Source organism: Perca fluviatilis, chromosome 15 (genome assembly GCF_010015445.1).
Source record: "Perca fluviatilis chromosome 15, GENO_Pfluv_1.0, whole genome shotgun sequence".
NCBI classification, from domain to species: domain Eukaryota; kingdom Metazoa; phylum Chordata; class Actinopteri; order Perciformes; family Percidae; genus Perca; species Perca fluviatilis.
Genome location: NC_053126.1, coordinates 4,795,497 through 4,822,119, shown reverse-complemented (window position 1 = coordinate 4,822,119; position 26,623 = coordinate 4,795,497). Strand labels below are relative to the sequence as shown.

Sequence of the window (26,623 nt, the reverse complement as noted above, 5' to 3'; positions counted from 1 at the left end):
CATGATGCCGTAAGAATTGATTTTCATATTTTCTCTTGCGATTTGTGAAGTTGCAGCTTACATTTAAATGCCATAAACTTTAGCAGCCACATATTCTGAGAAAAAAAATATCCAACATCAAATTAAACAAAGAAAAAGAATCAAAATGTTATAGCAATTCAATAAATACTGTACACATTAAATATTTACAGACCCTATACTACTAACTTGGTGATGAGCGGAAAGATCACTGTTAGTGGCTTTAATACAACAAAATGCATGTGATGGAAGATGGCACCGCATAAACATACTGGCCTTGGAAGAGTTATGAGTGCTGCATACTGTAAACGCATTTACATGTTCTTTCATCGGGATTATTGTGCTTAACTGTCGGTAATAAACAACAGTATAAAGTTACTCGTCTCATCAAGTCCAAACAATCGTAAACATTCACTGAAATATTAAACCTCCCAAAGTTAAATAATTTAAATAAGCATTCTCATTGTACAAACATCATATAAACCATAACGATACAAACAAACCCTACCTACAAATAATCCTTTTTACAGAAAAGAAATCTCAGAAATTAAATTCATACTTGGTGAACCAAACAAGATGTATATACAGCTCTAAATAAATCCTCAGTGTGTCCTTATTGCAGAGCTATCCACAGACTTTTGTCCCTTTCGTCCTGAGTCCTTTTTTTTTTAGTTGCACTGCTTCCTGTGACGCAGTGGTGGCTCATCACTAAACAAAGCAACACAGTTAAGAGATTTATCACTGAGTGGAAACAATCAAACTGAGGTCAACACGGTACTCGAATCATCTCAAATATCTCCCACTTGTGTCTTTCTTACCTGGCGTTTAAAGGACAAACCCCTGAAGAACTTGTTGACTTCAAACGCGCCGGGTTTAACAGCTCCCCCGGGCTGTTTGTTGCTCTCCTCTAGTCTGACGATCTGTCCTTTGGCGACAGCCGCTTTGAGGCTCATGCTCTTGACTATCCGAGCGCCGGGCTCTGAATAGGGTGTAGGTCGGGAGGATACGGTGATGTAGGAGGCATCTTTCTGATGCTCCTGGTAACTCACTGTCAACACATAAAAGTAGTAGAAAATAGAAAGTAAAACATTTGTGTTACCTGAACAGTACTGTATTACTGTGTAGTTACTGTGTTGGCAGCTTTTACTACTAAGACTAAGGGTGTCACGATTCAATTCAGTTTAAAAAAAGAATATTATTAGTGATGGCGATGCCACAATAAGAGCCACTAGATGGCAGAAGAGAGTAGAGAAGCAGACTGACTTCATAAAGTGGCGTATGTAGGACACGCCAATTCGTATGCCATTTTGGCGTGTTATCAAGACGCATAATCGCTTTTTAGTGTGTTTATCAACGCCGTTTGGCCGCCATTGATCTACATTACGTGCACATTTTTGCGTAGCGAGTAGTATGAAAGAAGGTAAGTCCGCGGAGGGGTAGTGGATGGGTAAAACACGGGACTTTCACCCAAGAGAGCCGGGTTCGCGTCCCGTGTGGTGTTTTTCCACACGTTTTTTTATTTTTTTTTTATTTTTTAAGCCTTTCCCAATGTTCTTTTCCTAAACCCAACCTTTTTTTTTTCTTACACGTGTGTGATGTTCTTGCGATAGTAAGGCACATTCTCGCGATAACACGCGACGTGGCGCCACTGTTTACATCCGCTGTATACAGCGTAGACATACACGTGGATAGCTCAAAATACGTACAGATAACACGCCATCTGGCTTTAGGAAAGTGGCGTGTATGTTTACAAAGTCATGATGCCATGTGGAGAGAAGAGTATTCAGAGTTTACGGGTAAACTTAAACAGTTATATTGTATATATTGGTTTATTTATGTTATAGTTTCTCTTACATTTATTTTTTATTTCCTTATTTCCATATTTCATTTAAATATGTTAATGTGTGCACCATCAACCAAGGTTAGTTAAGTGTTAATTACTTGGACATAAATCCTTTTCTGATTCTGATTTCTGATGAGGTGCAACTGAAAGCACCGTAAGTTTAACGAGAGGCACCTGAATGCTCCATGTCGGAGCCCACACGCTCTACCGTTGGTTGATTGTTTCCATAACTCTCTCACGGTGAAAGGCAAAATGTTGCCACACCGGTGACTTCAGGAAAGCTGGAGGATTTTCCAGTTTAGTTTTTTTCTCCGTTATCTCCGACTCCGGCAGTGGCCATGGTGTTCTGGAAAAGTGCAGCTGCGGGCTACCGCTAAGCTAACATGACCCTGTGTCTTTAGCTGCGTGCTATCAGCCAGTAAGGCTGTGTGTTTATTTTTTTCTTCGGACGTGCAATAATGAAATTCGAAAGCTAATTTCAATCGATTATTTTTTGGCCATTTTAGACCTTTATTTGTATAGGACAGCTGAAGACATAATGGGGGAGAGAGAGGGGGAACGACATGCAGCAAAGGCCGGCAGGTCGGAGTCGAACCCGCAGCCGCTGCGTCGAGGAGTAAACTTCTACAAGGTGAGCTACCCAGGCGCCCGACTCTCTTTTTCCAAGACAGCTTGGTAATCAGACTTTTGGATAGTGAATGATAAAGATTATGCTACACAATCTATGCATTTAAGCAGATTCGGTTCTGCAGTAGATCTGAACGCTCACCTGCGGAGGTGACGGCGGCGTCCGTGGTACTGGTGAGCTCCAGCAGGATTTTGGGATGTGCAGGGTGCAGCAGGAAGAGTTTTCTGATGAGTGGCTCCGCTGCAGCAACACCTGGTGCCACCTACACAGGCAGTGTGGACAGTTGAGTATTTCATGAATGCCTCCAGCTCAAACTCAATACCGTAAAATGAAGTGTGCACATGACTCATAAACAGCAGGCTCTTTCTCATTTATATATACATTCATATATACTTTTTTTTGCTATTAATAGATTTGTCTCAATAATAATCTTGTGGTTCTCTACGGCAGACTCACAGTTGTCTTGGTAATATTCTTCTGTGCTTTGATTGGATCGCCGGCCCAGAAGAGGAAAGCTGATTGGCCAGTTGAGGTGGAGATTGCCGAAGGTTCCAAAACAGGACGAGGACACACAAACTCTGCTGACCAGAGAAGATGCCCATTTGCCCCATCAACAATCTGAGCCTGAGAGAGAGAGAGATAGATAGAGAGAGAGATAGAGAGAGAGAGATAGGGGAAGAGGAGAAAACAGCTACAATAAGAGCAAACACATATATATATATCCTCAAGACTCTAAATCTTATTTTGTCTGTCAACTCAATATTCCCAAACTAAAAAAAGAGCAGTTTAACCCAGGTTTTTTTGTGTCAGCCCTTGCGTTAACTTGAGCCTTGATGTAAAAAAAAGGACTGTTTTGTTTTACCTTCATGATGCCGTTTGCCGAATGCTGAATGAAAATATCGAGGATTGCGTCATCGTTGAAGTGTCCCGGGGCTGGTTGGCTGTGAGATGCGGAAAAAATATTTTAGGGAGATTTCACTAAATTCTGATATACAACTTCTTTTGTTTCTAGTAGTTCAAAGAGCTTAAACAGCGTTGTTATGTTGGGATTTATAGTGGAACTTTGTTAACTTCAGATTAAGCCTCTGTATTATTGTCTCATCATTATGGTAGTATGGTTGGCAGAAATGTTAAAATGCTCATATTATGCTTTTTGGCATTTTCCCCTTTCCTTTATTGTGTTATATATCTTTTTTTGTGCACGTTACAGGTTTACAAAGTGAAAAAGCCCAAAGTCCCTCCCAAAGGGACTTACCATCTCCAACAGAAAACACTGTTCACCAACTGCTCCAAACAGCTCTATTGTAGTCCAGCCTTTACTTCAGAGACAGACGTGGTCACTTTGGAACACACGTTATAATGCTCGCCTAGCTAGCTGCTAGCGTGTACGCCCTCATAACTCTGCTTCTGACTGGCTAGTAGTCCTTACCTAGCTACCGTTTAGGGCACGCTCATACTCTGCTTCTGACTGGCTAGTAGTCCTTACCTAGATACTGTCAGGGCACGCCCTCATACTCTGCTTCTGACTGGCTAGTAGTCCTTACCTAGCTACTGTCAGGGCACGCCCTCATACTCTGCTTCTGACTGGCTAGTAGTCCTTACCTAGGTACTGTCAGGGCACGGCCTCATACTCTGCTTCTGACTGGCTAGTAGTCCTTACCTAGATACGGGGTCAAGCGCACGGAGAAAAACGGCCTCATACTCTGCTTCTGACTGGCTAGTAGTCCTTACCTAGGTACTGTCAGGGCACGGCCTCATACTCTGCTTCTGACTGGCTAGTAGTCCTTACCTAGGTACTGTCAGGGCACGCCCTCATACTCTGCTTCTGACTGGCTAGTAGTCCTTACCTAGATACTGAGCATGTGTGACTCCCAACAAAGATGGAAGAGAAGTGAGATGTCTCACTCTGTAGCTAAAACAGAGAGCTCAACACAAATATGGTGTTTTTTGAAAATGAAACCATGTAAACCATGTATTCTGATATAACCTCTAATATATATAATCCAATTATGAACCTGAAAATTAGCATAATATGAGCACTTTAAAGCAACTAAGTCAGTGTGATATTACCATTGACAGTATATAAGAAGGATATTATGCAGGAGGCTTTACCTGTGAATGGGAGCTGAGTTGAAGGTCCATTCTTTACGGATGTCCTTCTGTCTGAGCACTGACAGCTTGCTGGAGCCATACACCAGCACCCAGTCACTTTTGGTGGAGTTGAGGTTAGAGACAGTGTCCAGGCTGTTGTGGTTGTTGCCAAAACCAGCCACAAGAGGGAGCAGGAACTCCACGCGCTCAGATCCTCTAGAGAGAAGATAGCAAAGGTGGGAATTTGTCTTTTCAGTCGTAAATTGTCTGATAACCAGTCTTTGCCATCTTTTTTTTCACTGTGGAAACCACCCAGGAAATTGAACAGCAGTATATATATATATATATATGCTACAAATACACATGGAACTGCTGCGTGATATATATATATATATATATATATATATATATATGCTACAAATACACATGGAACTGCTGCGTGATATATATATATATATATATATATATATATATATATATATATATATATATGCTACAAATACACATGGAACTGCTGCGTGATGATTATTACCGGAGCCTGGCTGAACACACTCACTCATCCCAGACGGCAGCTAGCAGCTAAGAGGTATAGGTGAATTTAAACAATGGCTAAGTTGCTAAACGCATCTTGTTGTCATGTAAGGGCCCTGTTCATGTTGCACATTTTAATTGCATTTTGTGTCTGTTAAGAGGCACAAAGGCACTCTTTATCTTATGCCCCCAAAACTGCCGTTTTAGCTGAGTGGGAGCTTAGCTTTAGCAGTTCCGTGTTGCTAGCACCGATTCGGCTCGTCTTTTTTGCTATCGACAGTACTCCTATACATATAGCGGTCAAGATTAACGTAAAAATTGCCCGGAGTTCTCGTTTAATCAATGTTCAAAAAGGACAACGTTGAGGTTGTTTGGGGTACGTTTGTACCATAGGCGCATCGTTTCACGATCTTGCTGAAATCGCAATGTTTGACGGGGGTCCTTCTCCTTAGTTACAGTTGCTGAGCTAGGATTGGACGAGGACCGTTCGAGGGCGGGGTTTTGCGAACGGTCAATTCATTGAATACTTTGTTTTAAAAAAAAATAGTATGACAACATGCTTTAAATGTTACATTACATGTCATTTAGCTGATGCTTTTATCCAAAGCAACTTAAAATTGCTATATTTCAGAGGTTGCAACTAGGGGTTAAGTGTCTTTCTCAGGGACACATTGGTCAATGTATCACAGTGGGAATTGAACCCAGATCTTCCACACCAAAGGAATGTGTCATATCCACTGCGCCATCACCACCCCACAATGTAATTATGTGAAACAAATACTACTGCAAATCAAATCAAAGTGCTTATAGTAAAAAGATAAGACAATTCTAAGGGACTGTTCGTTATTTATTTATGGGGCCACCGCAGGAGTTTTGGGACCTTTAGCCAAAATAGACATGACCCTCCCCTCACCAGTAATACATTTACTATGACCCTCCAAAAAGATTTAGAAAAAAGGCATGAGCCCCCCCCAACAATTTATCAATACCTCCTGTACTAGTTTGCACTTGGCAAAGATATACAGATTCCCATTGTTTTTTCACAGCCATGACGTGGAAATAAACCTCTGCATTCTCATCTGACGCATCCCACTCCTCTGTTATGGTGTGGTGGCCATTTCAGTAGATTTACTCACTAACATTGTTGTGGAAACACAATAAGCATGGAAACACACTTCCTGCATTACTGCATTACTTCAAATACTAAGATACTCCTCTAATAAACTAGTATTCACATGAAATAAAACAATAAAATATTGAGACCATTCAGCAAGGCACTCTGGGTAACATTCAACACACAAACTGGTTGCTATGGACTCGTCACTAGGCTTCCTCCACTTCGCCGTTTAAACGAAGTGGAATCAACGTAAGTCCAAATCTACACAAAACCCGCAATCAATTAGTAAGCTGACATCAAATGTGGCATTTAGGAAACCTTTATTGCAACCTTGGCACGGTAAGATGTCCAGACATAGTGCAACAGTCATTTTCGTTTTTTTTGTCCTGCTTCTCCCATCGTCAGCCAGGAAATATTTTTTTTACTAAAGCAGTATATGAAATCAGATGTATTACCTACCACCATTTAGTTGTTTTGTGTTATTTAAGATATTTATAAAATATCTTGGTCATGCCAGACGTAATTATTCTTTTTTAAATAACGCAATTACCCGTTTCAGCCACCAGGGGGGCAGTGCTCACCGTGCCCCACAACCAAACTCATGGGTCAGACCCATCTGGTAGCGAAGGAGGGCCGAGACTAAGAGCTACATAGAAAAATATGCACCAAACAAGCCACTTTGAAATTTTGTTGTTTCATGAATACAAAAGTTGAGTGCCCCCCCCCCCCCTCCCCCATCTGGACTGAAAAATGTTGGATGACCCTCCCCTCAACAAAGAATAAAAAAGACATGACCCTCCCCTATTTTCCTCCGGTGGTCCATTCCATAAATACCAAACGGTCCTTAAGCAAGTCAGAGCAATGTGCCAGTCACTGAGATGTACCTGTAAATGTGTATGAAGGAGGAGGAATTGGTTTTCTTGAGTCCCTCCCACCCTGGATCCTTCTTTCTGAGTGCCAGGGTTATGGGTAGTTCGCCAGTGGCACGAATGTAGATATCACACAGAGAGATGGCCTCTACATTACCTGAAAAGACACGGACACAAATTTTGTAAACCTGCAGTTAAATTATGTATATGTAATGCAAGTTAACTGAATAGGTTACTCCATAATGCTAAAAACAACATGAGAGAGTTGTGCTTTTTAGGGGTGTAAGAAAAAATCCGATACACTTGAGTATCACGATATTTTATTTAATAATACTACATCGGTTTCTTTGTTTTTTTAGTTTACGTGCAAAAATATTCATGTAAGACACTGGTTCACGTTTATGTTGTGTTTAAACCCCCTACTTCTAGATGGCTATGCTGAGACGCACCACTAGTGTCCTCGTCTAGCAGTGCCTAACAGTGTCTAACAGGGCCTAACAGTGCCTAACAGTGTCTAACAGGGCCTAACAGTGCCTAACAGTGCCTAACAGTGTCTAACAGGGCCTAACAGTGCCTAACAGTGCCTGACTTTTTGCTAGAAGCTAACAATGTAGCTTTGGCCTACTTTAGCATATAAAAATGTGCTCACTAAGAACCAATCCCAAACTGGCAGTTTGATTTTCTGTGTACTGAATTGTTTACCTAAACTTCTAAACTTTTTTCCAAATCATGTCTTTTTTTAAATATTACTTTTTCTAAAATTATACTTTAAAAAAATCCCAATATATCGCCTTACGAACAGTATCGAAATATATTGCAATATATTGAATCGTGACCCATGTATCGTGATACGTATCGTATCGCCAGATTCTTGCCAATACACAGCCCTAGTGCTTTATACAGTGCCTTGCGAAAGTATTCGGCCCCCTTGAACTTTTCGACCTTTTGCCACATTTCAGGCCTCAAACATAAAGATATAAAACTGTAATTTTTTGTGAAGAATCAACAACAACAAGTGGGACACAATCATGAAGTGGAACGAAATTTATTGGATATTTCAAACCTTTTAAACAAAAAAACTGAAATATTGGGCGTGCAAAATTATTCAGCCCCCTTAAGTTAATACTTTGTAAGCGCCACCTTTTGCTGCGATTACAGCTGTAAGTCGCGGGGTATGTCTCTATCAGTTTTGCACATCGAGAGCGACATTTTTGCCCATTCCTCCTTGCAAAACAGCTCGAGCTCAGTGAGGTTGGATGGAGAGCGTTTGTGAACAGCAGTTTTCAGTTCTTTCCACAGATTCTCAATTGGATTCAGGTCTGGACTTTGACTTGGCCATTCTAACACCTGGATATGTTTATTTGTGAACCATTCCATTGTAGATTTTGCTTTATGTTTTGGATCATTGTCTTGTTGGAAGACAAATCTCCGTCCCAGTCTCAGGTCTTTTGCAGACTCCATCAGGTTTTCTTCCATAATGGTCCTGTATTTGGCTCCATCCATCTTCCCATCAATTTTAACCATCTTCCCTGTCCCTGCTGAAGAAAAGCAGGCCCAAACCATGATGCTGCCACCACCATGTTTGACAGTGGGGATGGTGTGTTCAGGGTGATGAGCTGTGTTGCTTTTACGCCAAACATAACGTTTTGCATTGTTGCCAAAAAGTTCGATTTTGGTTTCATCTGACCACAGCACCTTCTTCCACATGTTTGGTGTGTCTCCCAGGTGGCTTTTGGCAAACTTTAAACGACACTTTTTATGGATATCTTTAAGAAATGGCTTTCTTCTTGCCACTATTCCATAAAGGCCAGATTTGTGCAGTATACGACTGATTGTTGTCCTATGGACAGAGTCTCCCACCTCAGCTGTAGATCTCTGCAGTTCATCCAGAGTGATCATGGGCCTCTTGGCTGCATCTCTGATCAGTCTTCTCATTGTATAAGCTGAAAGTTTAGAGGGACGGCCGGGTCTTCGTAGATTTGCAGTGGTCTGATACTCCTTCCATTTCAATATTATCGCACACAGTGCTCCTTGGGATGTTTAAAGCTTGGGAAATCTTTTTGTATCCAAATCCGGCTTTAAACTTCTCCCCAACAGTATCTCGGACCTGCCTGGTGTGTTCCTTGTTCTTCATGATGCTCTCTGCACTTTACACGGACCTCTGAGACTATCACAGAGCAGGTGCATTTATACGGAGACTTGATTACACACAGCTGGATTCTATTTATCATCATTAGTCAATTTAGGTCAACATTGGATCATTCAGAGATCCTCACTGAACTTCTGGAGAGAGTTTGCTGCACTGAAAGTAAAGGGGCTGAATAATTTTGCCGCCCACTTTTTCAGTTTTTATTTGTTAAAAAAGTTTGAAATAGCCAATGAATTTCGTTCCACTTCATAATTGGGACCCACTTGTTGTTGATTCTTCACAAAAAATTACAGTTTTATATCTTTATGTTTGAGGCCTGAAATGTGGCAAAAGGTCGAAACGTTCAAGGGGGCCGAATACTTTCGCAAGGCACTGTATATGGCAAGTTGTACCCTCGTAGCTGCAGCCAAACTAATGCCACTGCCTGAGCACGCATGGAGACTGATCTTTATATTCATATTGCTGGTTGATTCCTTTACCTAGTCCAAAGAGGATGTAGTATGCCCCTTGTTGTGTCTCATGCAGCAAAGGACCAATCAGTTTTCCCTGCCCAGTGAGGTTGAAAGGCACGGGATGTCCGAGCTTTGCCCCCGTCAGCCCAGAGATCAACGTCAGGAAGAGATCCGAAGCCTGAAAACGATTCGAGCAGAAACAAAAAGGTATGTAGTCACTGAACGCAAATGTATGGAAACGTGATCTGTAAACTGTCAGCTCATGATCACTTATACCGAGTCATCTGCAGGCAGGGTTGCTATGAGCAGATCTGGGACTGAGTCGCCCTGGAGGTCTGGAAGTAACACCGCCTGGGATTCAATGTTCTTCAGCAGAACCGTTCGCAAGGTCTCCCCTGGGGAACGAAAAGAAACCTGTTTGAAACTGTCTGAATACAACAGGTGGATTGCCCTTATTAGTCTTATTATTACTTGTCTGGTTGGGGAACTGGAGGAATTTTGCTCAAATGTGCATTTTTTTGCATATTAACATAACCTTTAGCATAACCAGATAATGGGTTGCACCAACAAGGACTACTTTTTAAACCCAATTAAAGCTGTAGAAGGCACTTCATTTATTTAGTGTAGGCACCACTTTGGCATTGACATTGGCAACCTTTCAACATATTGTAATTCAAGTTCTAAAAATAAAATATAAACTAGACTTTTGCACCTCCTCTTGGCTCTATTTTTAGGCTGTAGATAATCTAGCCATGACAGAGACTTTGCCCTATTACAGGTCACTGCAGAAAGAGAGAGTGTGTTCCTATTGGCTGTTCTGTGCATGCGTTGCCCATGTGACAAAGAGGGGGAGAGGGAGAGCTCCAGGCAAATTCTTCAAATTCTGGCAGGTTTTTTTGCATGCTACCCACCTTCAGCTTTCAATCAAGATTTAACATTAAATCATGTTGCACCACACTTTAAAAAATATCTTAAAATTAAAAAAAAGATTAGATTTGAACCTCTCTTTAAATGCCAATTTGGTTTGCACTCTAAATCTAGATCACATTTAATTCTTTTGCACCAAAACTTTAAACTGTGATCCGGAATGAACTTTAAACTTACAATTGAGGAGGTTTAACTTTTAGAATGGCTACCTTTTTGAGATGGATTGAGCAAAATAATCAAGTTAAGGGATAGACTCAACCACATTGAGTTGTACGATTATGATGTATGAGCAGGAAGACAGACAGACAGACAGGCAGACAGACAGACTGAAACCTATGTAGCTTGGCTCGTCTCCATACCTGAGGTGCTGTTGACTAGCATGAGGATGGACTTGCTGATGAGGAGCACCACAGGTGACGACTGGGTGCTGTACTGCAGACCACATTGGATGTACATCACAGTCTCCCGCATGACTTTCCTCCACAGCACCTGCCCGCTGACCGCAGACAGGGCCACAGCACTGTAGACTGGGTTTAAGAATGACCATAACTAATGAATAAACCAGGACAACGCAATGCATTTACACAACTCAGAAAGATTAAAGAAGGAGAACGAGGATGAGGTATTGGAGTGAAGGGCGTCCAAAGAATTCCTCACATACTTTTGTTCCCTTGCATGGGATGGGTGTCGTTGGACCATTCGGTAACACCCAGGATTACATCCTCCACCGAATCCCCATCAACATCCCACAGCGCCAGTGCAGGCAGTGTGACACCTAGACGGAGAAACCACAACAAAGTGAGCGCCTGTACAATCCTTGTCAGTGTTTGACTGAAGCTTAGAAGTGGGAACGAATGTGTGAATCATAAAAAGCATAAGAGTAATTAAGTAGAGCTGCAAAGATTAATCAAATAGTTGTCAATAGGGCTTGGCAATATATCGATATTATATTGATATCGTGATATCACTAGATATAGATCTAGTGAGACTAGACTAGACTAGATATACTAGACTAGATATCGTCTTAGATTTTGGATATTGTAATATCGTAATATGACATAAGTGTTGTCTTTTCCTGGTCTTTAAAGGCTACATTACAGTAAAGTGATATACTTTTCTGAACTTACCAGACTGTTCTAGCGGTTCTATTATTTGTCTTTTCCCCACTTTGACATATTTCCACATTACTGATGATTATTTATCTAAAATCTAAGTTTGAACATATTTTGTTAAAGCACCAATTGCCAACCCTAGAATATCGCCGCAATATCGATATCGAGGTATTTGGTCAAGAATATCGTGATATCTGATTTTCTCCATATTGCCCAGCCCTAGTTGTCAACTATCAAATTCATCGCCAATTATTTTGATAATCGCCTAATCGATTTGAGTAATACAAAATAAATAAAAGAAAGCTAAAATTCTCTGATTCCAGCTTCTTAAATGTGAATATTTTCTAGTTTATTGACTCCTCTGTGACAGTAAACTGAATATCTTTGAGTTGTGGACAAAACGAGACATTTGAGGACGTCTTGGGCTTTTGGAAAACACCGATCCACATTTTTCACCATTTTGTGACATTTTATAGACCAAACAAATAATCGATACATTATCAACATTAATCGATAATGAATATACATTAATCGATAATGAATCTAATCGTTAGTTGCAGCCCTATAATCAAGTATTAAAACATTAATTACATTTCTTGACTGAGGCGTTCAGTTTCTAACATACTGGTAAAAAAAAAACCTGTATACAGTCATTTAAGACTCAATGTAAAAAAGGCCATGCTAATCTTTAATTGATAGCTCATTGCATTCTAGTTATTATTGTTAGCGATGGTTTGCCTTTGCTATTGGTCTGTAATTATCCTTTCTAAACAGTCTGTATTGCTGTGCTTTATTGTTACAGAACCACACACACACACACACACAGAACCACAAGCCTACAGTATTTGTTTACAGAAACCATCTAAACCGCAGCCCTGGACTCTGCATCTCCTTTCTCCCACGCTCTCACCTCAACACTGAAATAGCGTCCTGACGCGACTGTTGCCACACCTATTAAACCATATTTGCACATTCTCTCACACACCCAATCCTGTCGAGTTTGTGTGTGTTGCCACTCTACAATGCTTTCATAGTGCATGCTGAAATAGAGCATGTGGTAGGTAAAGCTGACAATCCTATATAATAACAGTTTTACTAATTAATGGGTGAGCCAGTGTTGTCTAGCCACAAAGACTCCTGGTAAATCTTTACAAAGAGAACATGTGGTGTAGGGCCAGTGTATGTAGTCCAGGCAAAGCATATAGGGAAAGTAGTAGAGAGCCTTAAAGGTCCCATGACATGGTGCTCTTTGGATGCCTTTTTATAGGCCTTAGTGGCCCCCTAATACAGTATCTGAAGTCTCTATATAGACCTTAGTGGTCCCCTAATACTGTATCTGAAGTCTCTTTTATCTAGATCTTAGTGGTCCCCTAATACTGTATCTGAAGTCTCTTTTATATAGGCCTTAGTGGTCCCCTAATACTGTATCTGAAGTCTCTATATAGACCTTAGTGGTCCCCTAATACTGTATCTGAAGTCTCTATATAGACCTTAGTGGTCCCCTAATACTGTATCTGAAGTCTCTATATAGACCTTAGTGGCCCCCTAATACTGTATCTGAAGTCTCTATATAGACCTTAGTGGTCCCCTAATACTGTATCTGAAGTCTCTATATAGACCTTAGTGGCCCCCTAATACTGTATCTGAAGTCTCTATATAGACCTTAGTGGCCCCCTAATACTGTATCTGAAGTCTCTTTTATATAGACCTTAGTGGCCCCCTAATACTGTATCTGAAGTCTCTATATAGACCTTAGTGGTCCCCTAATACTGTATCTGAAAACAATGTATGTAAGTGATGTATCAATCTTTGGCATTATTCGGTTTACCTCCTGCATCTCCCAGTGCTCTCTCCCATTGCGGCCTCTTTTCCAGTGTTCCCTTCTGGCACGGAATCAGAAATGCACACAGCAGCACGAGCATTGCAGCACAGACCAGAGGCACCAGGAAAAACGCACTCCGGACAGCATGCTTCACCCTCATCCTCTTCTCTTCCGCATCAGTACTGTGAACCCCTAGCCCAGCACCCCCCATTGGCCCAGGCCCTCCTCTGTCCTCCCCGGCCCTGTCCCTGCCCGAGTCCCTGTGGCTCCAGTACTGCGTGCCTTTCATGTCGTCTCTGTCCTGCCTGGATTTGCTGGGGAGTCGTTCTCTCCATTCGTCCAGCTCTTCCTCCTCGTCCTCCTGTGCCTCGTCTTCGGCCCCGACAAGTCTTCCAGATCTGCCCCCCCGCAGCTGTGAGGAGCCCGCGCCGAGGCAGCTGTCCCTGCCAAGGCCATTTCGAGGGTAGTTGAGCACCAGGTCATCCTCTTCGCTTTCGTCCTCGCTGTCTGCTTGGGTGAGAGGGTCGTACTCGCCAAGCTCCGAGCCCTTCTTCCCTGCACAGAGACACATATTACTGATACACAAATATATTATCCCACAACACTGATGCATTATAGATGCATATCCTTCGTTTACACTGGCTCCTAATGGTTGTTTTTCCTCTTTAGGTAATAAGGAAATAATTTTACTCAAATATTCTCCCTTACTCAAACACCACATTTGTAAGGATTTGTAAGATTTGTAAGAATTTCCATGTAATTAACATGGAAATTAACATTTTTTTTTTTTTAAATATATATCTTAATCTGTTTTGGCACATAAAACTAAAGACTAGGGCTGCACAATTAATCGCAATTTTATGGAAATCGCAAATATGAACTAGTGCAATATCCAAATCGCAGGGGAGCGCAATATTTGTTAAAGGCAAAATATGTGTCAAACTAGGGCTGGGCGATATGGAGAAAATCAAATATCACGATATTTTTGACCAAATACCTCGATATCGATACCGCAACGATATTGTAGTGTTGACTATTGGTGCTTTCACAAACTATTTACACAATGAGATTTTTGATAAATAATCATCAGTAATGTGGATATAATGACTAAGTGGGGAAAGGGAAATAATAGAACAGTTACAAAAGTACATCACTTGACTGTAATACAGCCTTTAAAACCAGCAAAAGACAACACTTATGTTATATTACGATATTACGATATCCAAAATGTAAGACAATATCTAGTCTCATATCACGATATCGATATGATATCGATATATTGCCCAGCTCTATGTCAAACCAATTTTAAAATAAAGTATTGTGGTGCTGCAGAGACGTCCCGGCCTACAAATCCTCTCCTACAGACTAAATATAAAATCTTTGTTTGGTACAGATCCTCGCAAACAAATCACACTTCAAACATTTGTTTTTTTCAATGATAATGAGAATAATGATACAAAAATGATAATTTCCTCCAATATCGTGAATCATATCGCAATCGCAACGTCAGTCAAAATAATCTCAAGTCGATATTTTCCTCATATCGTGCAGCCCTACTAAACACATGGCAACATGCTTTATATTCTTTAGCTTGACATTACCTTATTACAGAGGGCAGTAATGACAATAAAGTTTCTATTATCTCATCTGTAACATATTCTATTATACTATTATAATTTTTTTTGGACATTACAATTTTGATGTTTAAAAAAATCATAAATGATTACTATAGCCTGCTCATAATTGGAGACCTCTAAAAGTATAGCAAAAGAGCATTTTTAAAACGTCATAATTTTACATAACTATTACAATAACACAAGTATTAATGCACACCCTTAGTTGTTACATAGGAAACGCTGGTAAATATGCACAGCATATATTGCCTTAAGTCAAAAGTAATATTTTCTTATTATGCTTTTCTCGTTTGCTCTCCAGCAGCAGGTCTGTTCATGTTGACTTAACATTAGCTAGCAGCTAGCTGAAATGCAGAACACAGCAGAGAGGCTTTGACAGAAAGGTGTCGACATGCTGCTCTATAAACACACACACACACATCTTAAATGAACATTACATCCTTTAGAAAACACGTCTGCTAACGGAAATCTGAACAGATGCTAAAAATGTGTGCGACAAACCGGCGCATCATATGAATAAATTGCACGTATACCGTTAGAGGGCTGAGTAGCAAGACCGAAGACAGACCATCTAGTCCTGACTGATAATATGTTTTGGAAATGATCTGCTAAAGTCTGTTTTCGTCTCTTTAATCTGTCTAGTTGAAATACGTGTCCCGCATCTTACCGGGTAATTTGAGGGCACGGGACAGAGCTGCAGCCATTTCTCCTCCAACGGTTCTTCCGAGGGGACAGCAACGTGTGAGGCAGCGGTGATGAAGGGATCCAGGGAACCGACCGACTCGACCCAGCAGGTTGGATCTGCGCCTGCCCAAATGCATCCTGGGATTTGGAGTTCCTTAGATATGATGCATCATACCCATAGACTGTGATTATACCCTTTCAGTCTATGACAATACCACAAATTAGTAAAAACAGAGCTATTTGTATAATTTGGTCTATAGACTATATTTAGGAAATCATTATCAGTATTTTTTTTTTTTAAGTTAAACTATATATCAAATATTTTTTCATGACCAAGGTAAATGCCTTCTTGATCTGCTGTCATCCGCTGTGCGAGGTGACCTCACGGCGTGTTTTCCCATAAACAGTAACGGCATGTTCAGCCGGTTTAGCCATAGGCTGTTAATATTAATATTTACGTCAATGGGTTTAGCCCACTAACGCTAAACAACCTTCTTTTGAATTACTTTTTTTTACTCTTTTTTTATCAGTGTGACCCTGCATCAAAGGTGGAATCCCCGTAGTTCAAACTATGTGTTGCACATAGCGTTTTGAGGCCGTAGTTTGTGCTATTGTTGTTTTCTATCACATTACATTACGTGTATCTAGTTTACTCTTCTTAGTGTGCATATAGACAGCATAAAGCCACATTAGATTAAACGGTTCACTTATTACAGCGGCACTGCCAATCTCTGTTTATCCTAAATCCTTCTACTCCCTCACAAAGCCCTCCATAACTAGGCCCCCTCCATATACAGTATATAACAGTATCCTATCTCACTGGCCACACACTCCTTCCGGCAGCCTCTGCTCCTATCTGATGCCATCCTCCTGTCTCCACCAATCAGGACCAATCTTCTCCATAGCTGCCCCTCCCTCTGCAACTCTCTCCCCAAACACATCCACGACTGCACTCTCTGTCCACTCAATGTTTGGTTCATGTGTGTCTGTGTATTTTCAGTTCGTAGATTGTTTTTGATATAGGCTACTCTGCAAATTGTCTTTTAGAAAAAAAAACAACAACGATACGTTCTTTAAATAATTGTTCATTTCTCATACTGCACTGTTACTTGTATTCTCGTATTTTATCTGTTTTAATATTCAACTGTTTTTAACTGCTCTTACATGTTTTATGTAAAGCACTTTGAATTGCCTTGTTGCTGAAATGGGCTATGCAAATAAAGCTGCCTTGCCTAAATAAACGATGCTGTATTATTTTTCAGTAACAGCGTAACATACTTGCAGCTGCTCTTCAGACATTGGTTTTATTTTTTAACAGGTAAGGGGTTCGGGGAAGGTCCTAGAGCTGCGAGGCATCTCACAAAGTAGGCGAGTCACCTCAGCAGCCGGACCTATGCCCTTTCAAAAATTCTTCTCGTTATGTTTACGAGGACACGGGCGTCACCCCGCGTCGTTATTTTCCTTACTCATCAGTTTAAGGCATGACCAGTCAATCGTCGAAGACCGAGCTAGTCACAGCGCCCAGGTGTTCTCTGTTAGGGTGCCACACTGGCGGCAGTTTTTTTTTCCACCAACAGTTGCCTGCGTATCAAACGTCGGTTTGTAGAAAATATAGGTCAATCACTTTTTTAAGAGCCTTAATTATATTTATAGCGGAAAACCAAGGCACTAGGCTATTTGTGATAATTTCGCGCAAAGGCTCATGGGTACTGTAGCATGTACGTCATTTGCATTTCGTCAAGAGCAATCGAACGCGGATTCCCAACCAATCCCGTCTGTGTGTTTTTCACATGGATGTATTTAGAGGTTTTTCACAACAGTACATCGACGTTCCTGCTTTTTAAAGCCCGTGGCCAACATACGATGACAATAAAACAATGACATATGTCGCTAGTTCCCGACGGAGATGGACAAATGAAGCGTTTAAGCTTTCTTTCTATTTGTGCTTAAAATAATTTGAAGCTTTGGGGCTGCAAACTAAACACAGCAAACACAGGGACATCTGGTGGCTTGCAAAATATATAGCAGTCCTTCAAGACCATCCGAATCACTACATACAAAACCTCTAATTTAAAAAGTTTGAGTCTAATATGTGCAATACAAGTTCAACAAGCCTGTGTGTTATTATTAAATCTGTAATCATTTTGATCAGAAATGCTGCATCAAATCTAGATGGTATTGTGCATTTAAATAAGTATCCAAAATGTAAAGTAAAGAACAAATGCATTTAATCAGCACTATGTACACTCAAGCAATATCCACAAATTCAAATCATCTTGTCAAATTCAATGTCATTGGTCTATGAGAAATGTATTAAATTAGTCTTAACTGCCTTCTTATTTTTAAGTTTGCTTATAGTGTTGCCATATTGATGTGGTCCGCCCATTTTTTTCTTGTGATTGTGGAATTTTCCAAATAATAGAATTAACTCTACAAAAACAAAATAAAAATCACTCATTGCATTCTGACCCAAATCGTTTTCCGTAGCCCTGGCTAAATCTTCTCATGCACGCATGCGCTGTGAGGCATTGTGAGAAAATGGCAGACGTCTCTTTGGATGAAGTGATACGACAGCGCGGTATTAACCTCAAGGCACCAGCAAAACGGTATTGAAACTATAAAGGCATAAATGGACGTTCGCGTATTAAGGACTTAGTCACTTGTAATAACATTTCTAAAAGCATAACGCGAGTTGAGAGCTGTTGGTAGCTAGCTAGTTAGCTAACGTTAGTCCATAACAGCAAACGGCGAGTAACGTTGAATCGTTAAAGCGAGGCTAAGCTGTAAACTAGCTAGCTGTAGCTAGGCCTTTATGTCTGAAGCCATTAATCGCCTAAATTTGGTAAATATGGGTTAGCATCCAAACTCAAATTTGAACCAAACTAAGTTTTAGTAGTCGCGACAACGCACAAACGGAAAGAGCTGCGTGCAGTTTGCTTATGTTGGTAGCTTTACTCGGACAGACTTAGCTAGCTAGTTAGCAAGCTAATATTTATGTTTGCACTTTATGCGTTTGCTGGAAGCACTGGGTTAAACCAAGGTGGCGGATCGTTTAAACAAATATTTAGGAACCTCTTATTATGGTTCCTCCTCAAGTATTGTGTGAGCAAGTACAGAAGCTAATATATTGTCTCATTGTCTGTGCAAATAGCAAGGCCCAGCCCAGTGCGACAGCCGTTAAATGTGTTTTATGAAAGACGTAATACAATTTACTTTGCTTTTTTGTTACGGTCAAAATATATAACACTTGTATGAGTTTTTTTATGAACGGGAAAATTTGGAGCAATGTCTTCACAATCCTAATGGCTGTTGTTTTAACGTTACCATTGATGAACTTAAAGGTCCCATATTAAGCTCATTTTCAGGCTCATACTTGTATCTTGTGTTTCTACTAGAACTTGTTTACATGCTTTAATGTTCAAAAAACACTTTCTCATCCTGTCTGGATGAGTTGAGTGAGCTCGGAGAACAAAGCGACACAAAGCAGGGTTCAGTTCATAATGTTTTAAATGTTTAATGAGACACACAATGATATACATTTTCAACAGTTAAGTTCATTTTCATTTTCAGCTCCATTCACTTAGATGATGTGAGAAAAGAATGGCTCCATAGCATAGATTGGTTCGTGGTTAGTTCACACAGATAAATCTTCAGGATGGAAAACAGTGTTACAATTTATGATACTAATTGAAACAGATGAGAGAGGCTTTGTTCAGAGTTTTTAGAGAATGGAGTGAAACATTCACAACAGTCATGGATTACGAATACAGGTTGTGTGAATTTCTCTGTGGATTGGTTTTGATACTTTCACCGTATTTATACAGCACCTCAAACCTGCTTTATAATCCGCAAAGCCTTAAAAACTTTCCTTTTTGTTTTTCTTTGTCAGACCCATGTTTGGACGGGGTGCTGGAGGAGTTGGCAAGAGTTTTGACGCTCGCCAGAAGATTGGAGCTAATGATGTCAGACAGCGGCTTGGAGGAGGAGCAGGTAAGGACATTATTGCCTAAGTGTACTTGTGCCTTATATTTAGTGAAAGCCAACTGGTCAGGACGTTTTTGGGGATTAATACTAAATTCACCCTCAATCTTCTTCCTTTATTCTCTCAGTTTTTCAAGTGAAAGATGCCAGAGAAAAGCTGGGTCAGAAGGATGCTCGCTTTAAAATCCGTGGCAGGGGAGGAGCAGCGGGAGGTGGTTCAGGAGCAGGAGGAGTGCAGGATGCCCGTCAGATGATCAACTCACGCAAACAGGGGCAGAATCAGTTCGGTATCCCTGCACATATCGCACCAAAGACGGCAGTAACACACCATCTGCAGAGCCAGACACTTGTGCCGCAGATACAGATACACACCAACAACGATCTTGCCGGTGTGAACTCGAGGCAGTTTGGCCCGAATGGTCAAGGAGGACTGAGTGTGAGGGGCAGCCTAACGCCACAGCTAAGCAATAATAAAAGAATGATGGATGCTCGTGATAGACTGAGCCTCAAAAGGAGCATTGGAGGGACACAGGCATCTGTCGCACCTCCCCTAAAAATAACCAAGACCATCCAGGTGAGGTTAAACTAGTTAGTTTGTTCTTGGAATATCAGTGACACAACCTTGTTGAAGTGTAAAACCACACTGACGTGCTTACTGTACGGTTTAATGCTTTTTATTTTATTTTTTTCACAGCAACGTCCAGTAGGAGCGGGGATGTCGGCTGGAATACGTGCAGCTTCACAGGTAGAGCTGTTTTTCTTGGCATGTTTTGTTCAACACGAGTCGTCAACTTTTGATCACAAAAATATTCCTCTGAAAGAGAACCCGACGTTTCCCTCGTATACTGGCTAATATTGTGAAACCTGGTATTAAAATATATTATTTTGTTTCCCACAGCCTCTCTCAAATGAGCATGATGGCCCCACAGTAAACAAATAAAGATCACTACAGCTAATAATATGCTACAGTCACGGGTAAGAACTGATTCATGACACCTGACCTGACCTGCATAAATTGGCACAGAGACTCAAACGCAAACTTAAATTATTGTTTTGTTTCCTGAGTTAAACTCTTCTTTTCAATTCCTTTATTTCATACAGCCCGGTACAGTGGGCTCCACATTCTCCATGTCAGCCCCAATCACCAAGGTGGTTAAAAATGATGCTTACACAGCCCCACGTCCTCCTGTGCCTGTGGCTCCCACCCGACCCAACACCAGCATGGCTGCCACCCGGTCCTCAGCTGCAGCCCTACAACCAGTCTCCAGGACTCTCCAGCAAAGCCCAGCAGAAACCACCACAACAGCTCCTGCTCCCCCTCAGGTAAACATTCCTGATTGTATCTGTAGTTCAGTATGCACTCCAGGGTGGGGAATTAGCACCCGCCACCAGCCAATGGCGGTTACTTTTTCAATAAAATTTTTGCCCAAGCGCCGGAGGGAGAAACCGCTCGCCTCGTCGTAGTTGACCTGCAGGTGTCACCGTCAAATGAAGCTCGGGTGACCCATGTTGACGTCCACGGAGCCGTGAGACCTTTTGGTGTACCGTCCTCTGCGGCGTCACAAACTCAAAGTCCCGCCGTCCGAAGTCGGCTGGCCAAGGCCTGCAGAGGAGGACACGGGCGAGCGCAGGAAACATTCCGAGGCCGGGCGGGCTTCCATCATCGGAGGACCCAAGAGGGCGAGCGAGGGCTGGTCATAGGGTGCGAGGTCAGCGCGACGCACACGGGACCGCATTGGTGCCGACTTTAAAGCGAGCAGGGCTCGAAGCTCCGGTGTCGTCCCGATAGTCTGCCATCTTCTTTCGGATGGTCAAAACTCTCTCTCACTCTCACACACACACACACACACACACACACACACACACACACACACACACACACACACACACACACCATGGAGTCCGAGTCGGTGTAAGAACGGGACCGGAGTCTCTACAGGAACGGGGCTCGTGCTGCGTTCAGGGCATCCTCGTAAGCTGCTGCTTCAAAGATAATCATACAAGATAGTCAGTGCAGAACTTTGGTTCAGCCGATTTTCTCTTCATGTTATGTTACGATCACAATGTGACCAAACTGACCATAACACAATTTTACCATGGTCTCGCAGGCTCGCGTCACTTTTTATTTGCCTAATATTAATAAAATATGTATTAATAATAAAAAATAATGCTATGCTAGTGCACTTTTCTTTTATAAATTTGGATTCTGGAAAAAGTGGCTGGTAAAAAATATAAGTGGCTGGTATAATTGGGCAAACAAGTTAATTTCCCACCCTGATGCACTCCATCCCTACTAGGGCTTTGACTCCGAACTTCGTATTCGAATATTTAAAAAAATGATATTCGAACGAATATTAGCCAGCCCTTAATATTCGAACCTGTTATGGGCATTATTTTTTGTAAATGTGTTTGCTTGTAAACGTTGTTTTCAAATCAGATTCCGAGGCTTTGTCACACATTTCAAAATGTAACTACACATCGCAGCGACGCGTCTGTCGGCCGTGGCTCGGTAGCGTTGCATTCCCCCCGAATTCTCAAAGAAGGCGGGCCAGCTCAGCGGCGTCTTTCTCCCGTCGCATGCCGCTGTCTCTCCTACCTACACCGCACCCCGCACCCCGCCCCTTCTCCCCTTTCTGCCTGCCTGCTCAGTGCTGCTGCACATGAGGAGAGAGCACAGAGGGGGGGCGGGGCTGCTCCTCAGTCACACAACAGAAGAGAGAGGGGACTGTTTTGGGGCCACAGGAGAGAAATACCTTCTGTGCTCGCTGGACAATACTGGCGATTTTATTATTCTTATTTTTTACAGAAAGTTGCCAGATTTGTCACCGCCCCACGCGCGTGCACCAGCACACAAGTATTAACATCACTTTACGTAGGCTACGGGGAAAGCTCCGAACTTCCTGTCGAAAGTATAGTATTGATATCAAACTTAGGTTTAATATTAACATAGGTCTTACTGAAGGCATTTAATGGTCAAAATATTATTAATAAATATTCAAGGTATAGTGGAGGATTTTCCCGAATTTTAGAAAAGATCCGCCCTCTCCACTTTTTGAAAAAATGCACATGTGCAACACTCTACCTGCTCCCGAGAGGGAACGCCTATTAAACGTGTGCACGAGAGCACACTGTTTACAAGTTGCTGTCGGCATGGTTCATACAAGCTACTTTCAGAAAGAAGATTTGCACTTTTTCACAAATTGAGATGTTTACCGTGTCTGTGCGGTGCGTGACTTGTGCCAGGGCTAGCATCGCTAATCATAGCTTACATCAACTTTCACTAGCAGTGATTTTAAATGGATTTCTCCAAATAGCACGCCAAACTTTTCCTGTCGAGTAGAAACTTCGCAACTGAGGCATCAGTGGAGAGCCCAGCCTGTGCTTTTAGCGCACGCCAGCGTGTGAAACATTCTCCCAAAAACACTCCGGTCTTGTTTCTTTCTTCAGAGGCCTTTCTCTTCTTGTCATACCTTTCGTAGACACTCGTAGCTCACCACACATATACACCTGAAAGTATTCATGCGCAGAAAGCGAAAACTACCCTAGGGACGAGCACGTACGACGGCCTTACGTAAACATAGCGCCAGAATGATTGACAACTAGGAGGACCAATAGTCTTGATGATCCACCCGGAAAAAGAAAATCCTCCACAATACCTTTTTAATTAACAAACAAACTTCGAATATGATTTTTGGGCAAAAGTCAAAGCCCTAATCCCTACCTTTTGTACTTGTCTCCATGTAATATTATTATTCATTGTAATTTTCATTGCTAGATACTTGTATGCTTGCACACATTTTCATTGCATATACTTGATTATGTGTTTTTTTTCGTACTTCTTTCTAGCCTACTTTCAGTCCTTTGGAGGGGACAAAAATAACAGTGAACAACTTGCACCCCCGGGTCACTGAGGAAGACATAGTTGTGAGTAAATCGCACTGATTGCCAAGAACCTTTTTGTTATGTTTGATATTCAACAATGTGCTGAGTGCTGTGGTGCTAAATTGACTCATTTGGTGTGTGTTTGTACTCTCCCCATCCATTTTTTTTCCCCACAGGAACTGTTCTGTGTGTGCGGGGCCTTGAAGCGAGCACGGCTGGTGAAGGTGGGCGTGGCTGAAGTGGTGTTTGTGCGTAAAGAGGATGCCGTGAGCGCATACAGGAAGTACAACAACCGCTGCCTGGACGGTGAGTGCCGGTAGCAAGGGCGCACACATCAAATGGCTCTCTGGGTTATGGGCACTAGCTTCTGTTTTGCATGCAGGTCAATGCCTACGGTACTGAGTTTGCTGGTTAGGGACATCGTTGTATAAGTTTGTTAAAACAAAATGTCTTTGTTGAACTAAAGGACAGCCAAGTAAGATGAGTTTGAGTGTTTTATTTTAATTTAATTTTTTTTTCTTTGGTTCCTCCCCCTAGGTCAACCCATGAAGTGTAACCTTCATATTCAGGGAAATGTCATCACTTCTGATCAGCCCATTCTATTGTAAGTGGTCCTGCAGGGCTTCAGTCCTTGATTTCAAATGAATCCGTAGTTGACTGTGTTTACATCCACATATTTCCTATGAGCTGTGACTGAACTTAATGCTTACCATTCATTATTATTGACATTGCCTATATTCAATTTGCAAATACTCCAGGCAGCCTTTGTTCACCATCTTATTTCAAAAAAGCATTTGCGTGTTTTGGCAAGGGGTTCTTTGAGCTGCCTCTGATGAAGTAAGTAACTCAGACAGAAGACATTTTGTGATTGGATTAGTCAGTCTGAGCAACGGCATTTCCCATTGACCACTCACAAAACGTTTTGATACAAATTTGATGTAATTAAGTTTAGCTTCAAGGCAAGGCAACTGTATTTATATAGCACATTTCAGCACAGGGCAACTCGAAGTGCTTTACACAAACACCAAACAAATAGGAAATTCAAAATTAATAAAAGCATTGATGAATACAAATATAATACAAGATAAAATACAAGAATAGAATTAACAGTTCAATTTAAAATAAAAATTAAGGATAGGCAACATCAAAAAAGGTTCTCAGCCTTAATTTAAAAGAGCGGAGAGTCGCGGCTGACCTGCAGCTTTCTGGGAGTTTGTCCCAGATATATGGAGCATGAAAAGTGAACGCTGCTTCCCCCTGCTTATTAAAATGTGAATGCCATTGGCTGTTGCTGTGTTTGTGGCTTTCACTTTCCATTCAAGTCTAACAAATGTAATATATTTTTGACGGCAACTATAATAAAAAAAAAAATCAATAAAAATGATACACATAAGTTAAAGATTTTATTGAACAAAGACGTGTAACCCTGCATTTTGTTTTATGCCTTTTATGATCGTGTGACATTCTCTTCTTGACTCTCCTACAGGAGGCTCAGTGACACTCCAGGCAGCAGTACAAAGAAAGAAGGTCTGCCGCCCTCTTTGACTCGCCCGTTCGGCCAGCGAGCCTCCTCTCAGCCTACCCCAGAGGTTGACCCTCAGACCATCCTCAAAGCTCTGTTCAAGTCCACCGCACAGTCCACCTCCACCACCGAGCCCCCCAGCTCACAGGCCACTGCCTTTCGCATCAAGATATAGCTCGTGTCTAGTGTGACTAGACCGTCTGTTCATATACATATTACTGCATTCTCAGTGTTTCACCTTGACAGCAGGCAGCCCACAGTCTCTCTCTCTCATATGAAACTGATTTTTACACATTTGATATTCATGACTTCTCTGAACGGGAAATCGTGGATACGCAAAATCGTGGTTTTGGTTTTGTGATATCCATATGTTACCCGTTTTGTTTCTGGGATGGCCTAGTGGAAGAAAGTGTGTTGTGATTTGTTGTTTTAATCCAATGTGGTGGGGTATGCCAAATCAAACTGGATGTGTAGGGATTTTTATTATTATTTTTTTTATTCATTTGCGTACGAGCACATTTGAATTTTTTTTTTTTTTTTTTTTTTAATACTCCAGTTAATCTCCACCCCCACATCTACAAAAAAAAAGGCAGTGCAGAAGAAAGACAAAAAAATCAAATTGGCAGACACCGAGCAGCATTGTCATTGAGAGATGCGTTATGTTAAAGCGCTTTGTACATCCACACATCTGGGTGCGCACAGACCATAGAAATAAAACGGAATAAAATAAAGACCAAACAAACACACAATACATTAGATACCCTAGCTATCTGATTTAGGCGGGACAAAGAAAGTTGTCATCATACAACCATCAACCTGAAAAGAGGTATTCCTAGCCAACATGACTGAAACACTTGTGGAGAAACTATAATACTAAGTCATCATGTTGATATATATTTTGATTTTGTTTTTACCAGCCTTGTAGCATCCACATTCTTGTGTGCTCGGTTTGTGACTAGTTTTACTTGGTTGTCCAGGTTTGAAGCAGTATATGTTTTAATTCCTCCTAGTATACATTACACTTGATTTATGTTCAAAGCCTGTAAATTACTTTCTGTTGCTTTCTTGCTATGTCAGTCAAGAGACTAGAGAGGTCAGATATGTCTGTGAAATGTCGCCATTAAATATTTAGCTTTGTAGATGTTGTCTGACTCTTCTTTCCTGCATGCTATGTGATGATGATGCATTTCTCTAGAGATCAGCCTGAATGCTATACTGTACTGACCTACCGCATTTAGTCTTTATTAAAATTGCTGTCAGTTGTCCCTATTTTTAGACACCTGATTTTATTAATTTACCTTAGCTTTGAAATGTAGATTGTTAGCTACTTTTCTTTTGTCCATGGAATTAATACGTACAAA

At 41.4% G+C, this 26,623-nt stretch overlaps 2 protein-coding genes and 1 non-coding gene across 4 annotated transcripts; 1 reads left to right on the top strand and 2 right to left on the bottom strand.

Annotated features, from left to right (window-relative positions):
* Window positions 1–5: 5 nt before the first annotated feature.
* fam234b (family with sequence similarity 234 member B) lies at window positions 6–16,046 on the bottom strand. Of its 2 annotated transcripts, XM_039824371.1 has the most exons (13): window positions 15,861–16,046; window positions 13,566–14,114; window positions 11,287–11,400; window positions 10,985–11,152; window positions 9,975–10,093; window positions 9,726–9,876; window positions 7,113–7,254; window positions 4,602–4,796; window positions 3,352–3,430; window positions 2,946–3,113; window positions 2,631–2,751; window positions 837–1,066; window positions 6–726 (listed from the first exon to the last, which is right to left on the bottom strand). In XM_039824371.1, the coding sequence occupies exons 1-13, from the start codon at window positions 16,012–16,014 to the stop codon at window positions 724–726; spliced, it is 2,193 nt and encodes a 730-aa protein (XP_039680305.1). In that variant the 5' UTR covers window positions 16,015–16,046; the 3' UTR covers window positions 6–723. The 2 variants fall into 2 exon arrangements, with proteins under 2 accessions (XP_039680305.1, XP_039680304.1); XM_039824370.1 differs by having other exon boundaries at window positions 6–1,066.
* Window positions 16,047–17,206: 1,160 nt separating this feature from the next.
* Window positions 17,207–17,360, bottom strand: LOC120575507. The gene has a single exon (XR_005641998.1). It is a non-coding gene; the product is annotated as a U12 minor spliceosomal RNA (small nuclear RNA).
* Window positions 17,361–18,376: 1,016 nt separating this feature from the next.
* poldip3 (polymerase (DNA-directed), delta interacting protein 3) lies at window positions 18,377–26,401 on the top strand. Its single transcript, XM_039824369.1, is given in 11 exon segments — window positions 18,377–18,483; window positions 19,767–19,867; window positions 19,987–20,432; window positions 20,553–20,603; window positions 20,757–20,778; window positions 20,781–20,833; window positions 20,960–21,181; window positions 23,705–23,782; window positions 23,917–24,046; window positions 24,278–24,344; window positions 25,227–26,401. Coding segments are annotated over 11 exon segments (1,482 nt in total). The 5' UTR covers window positions 18,377–18,382; the 3' UTR covers window positions 25,438–26,401.
* Window positions 26,402–26,623: the final 222 nt, after the last annotated feature.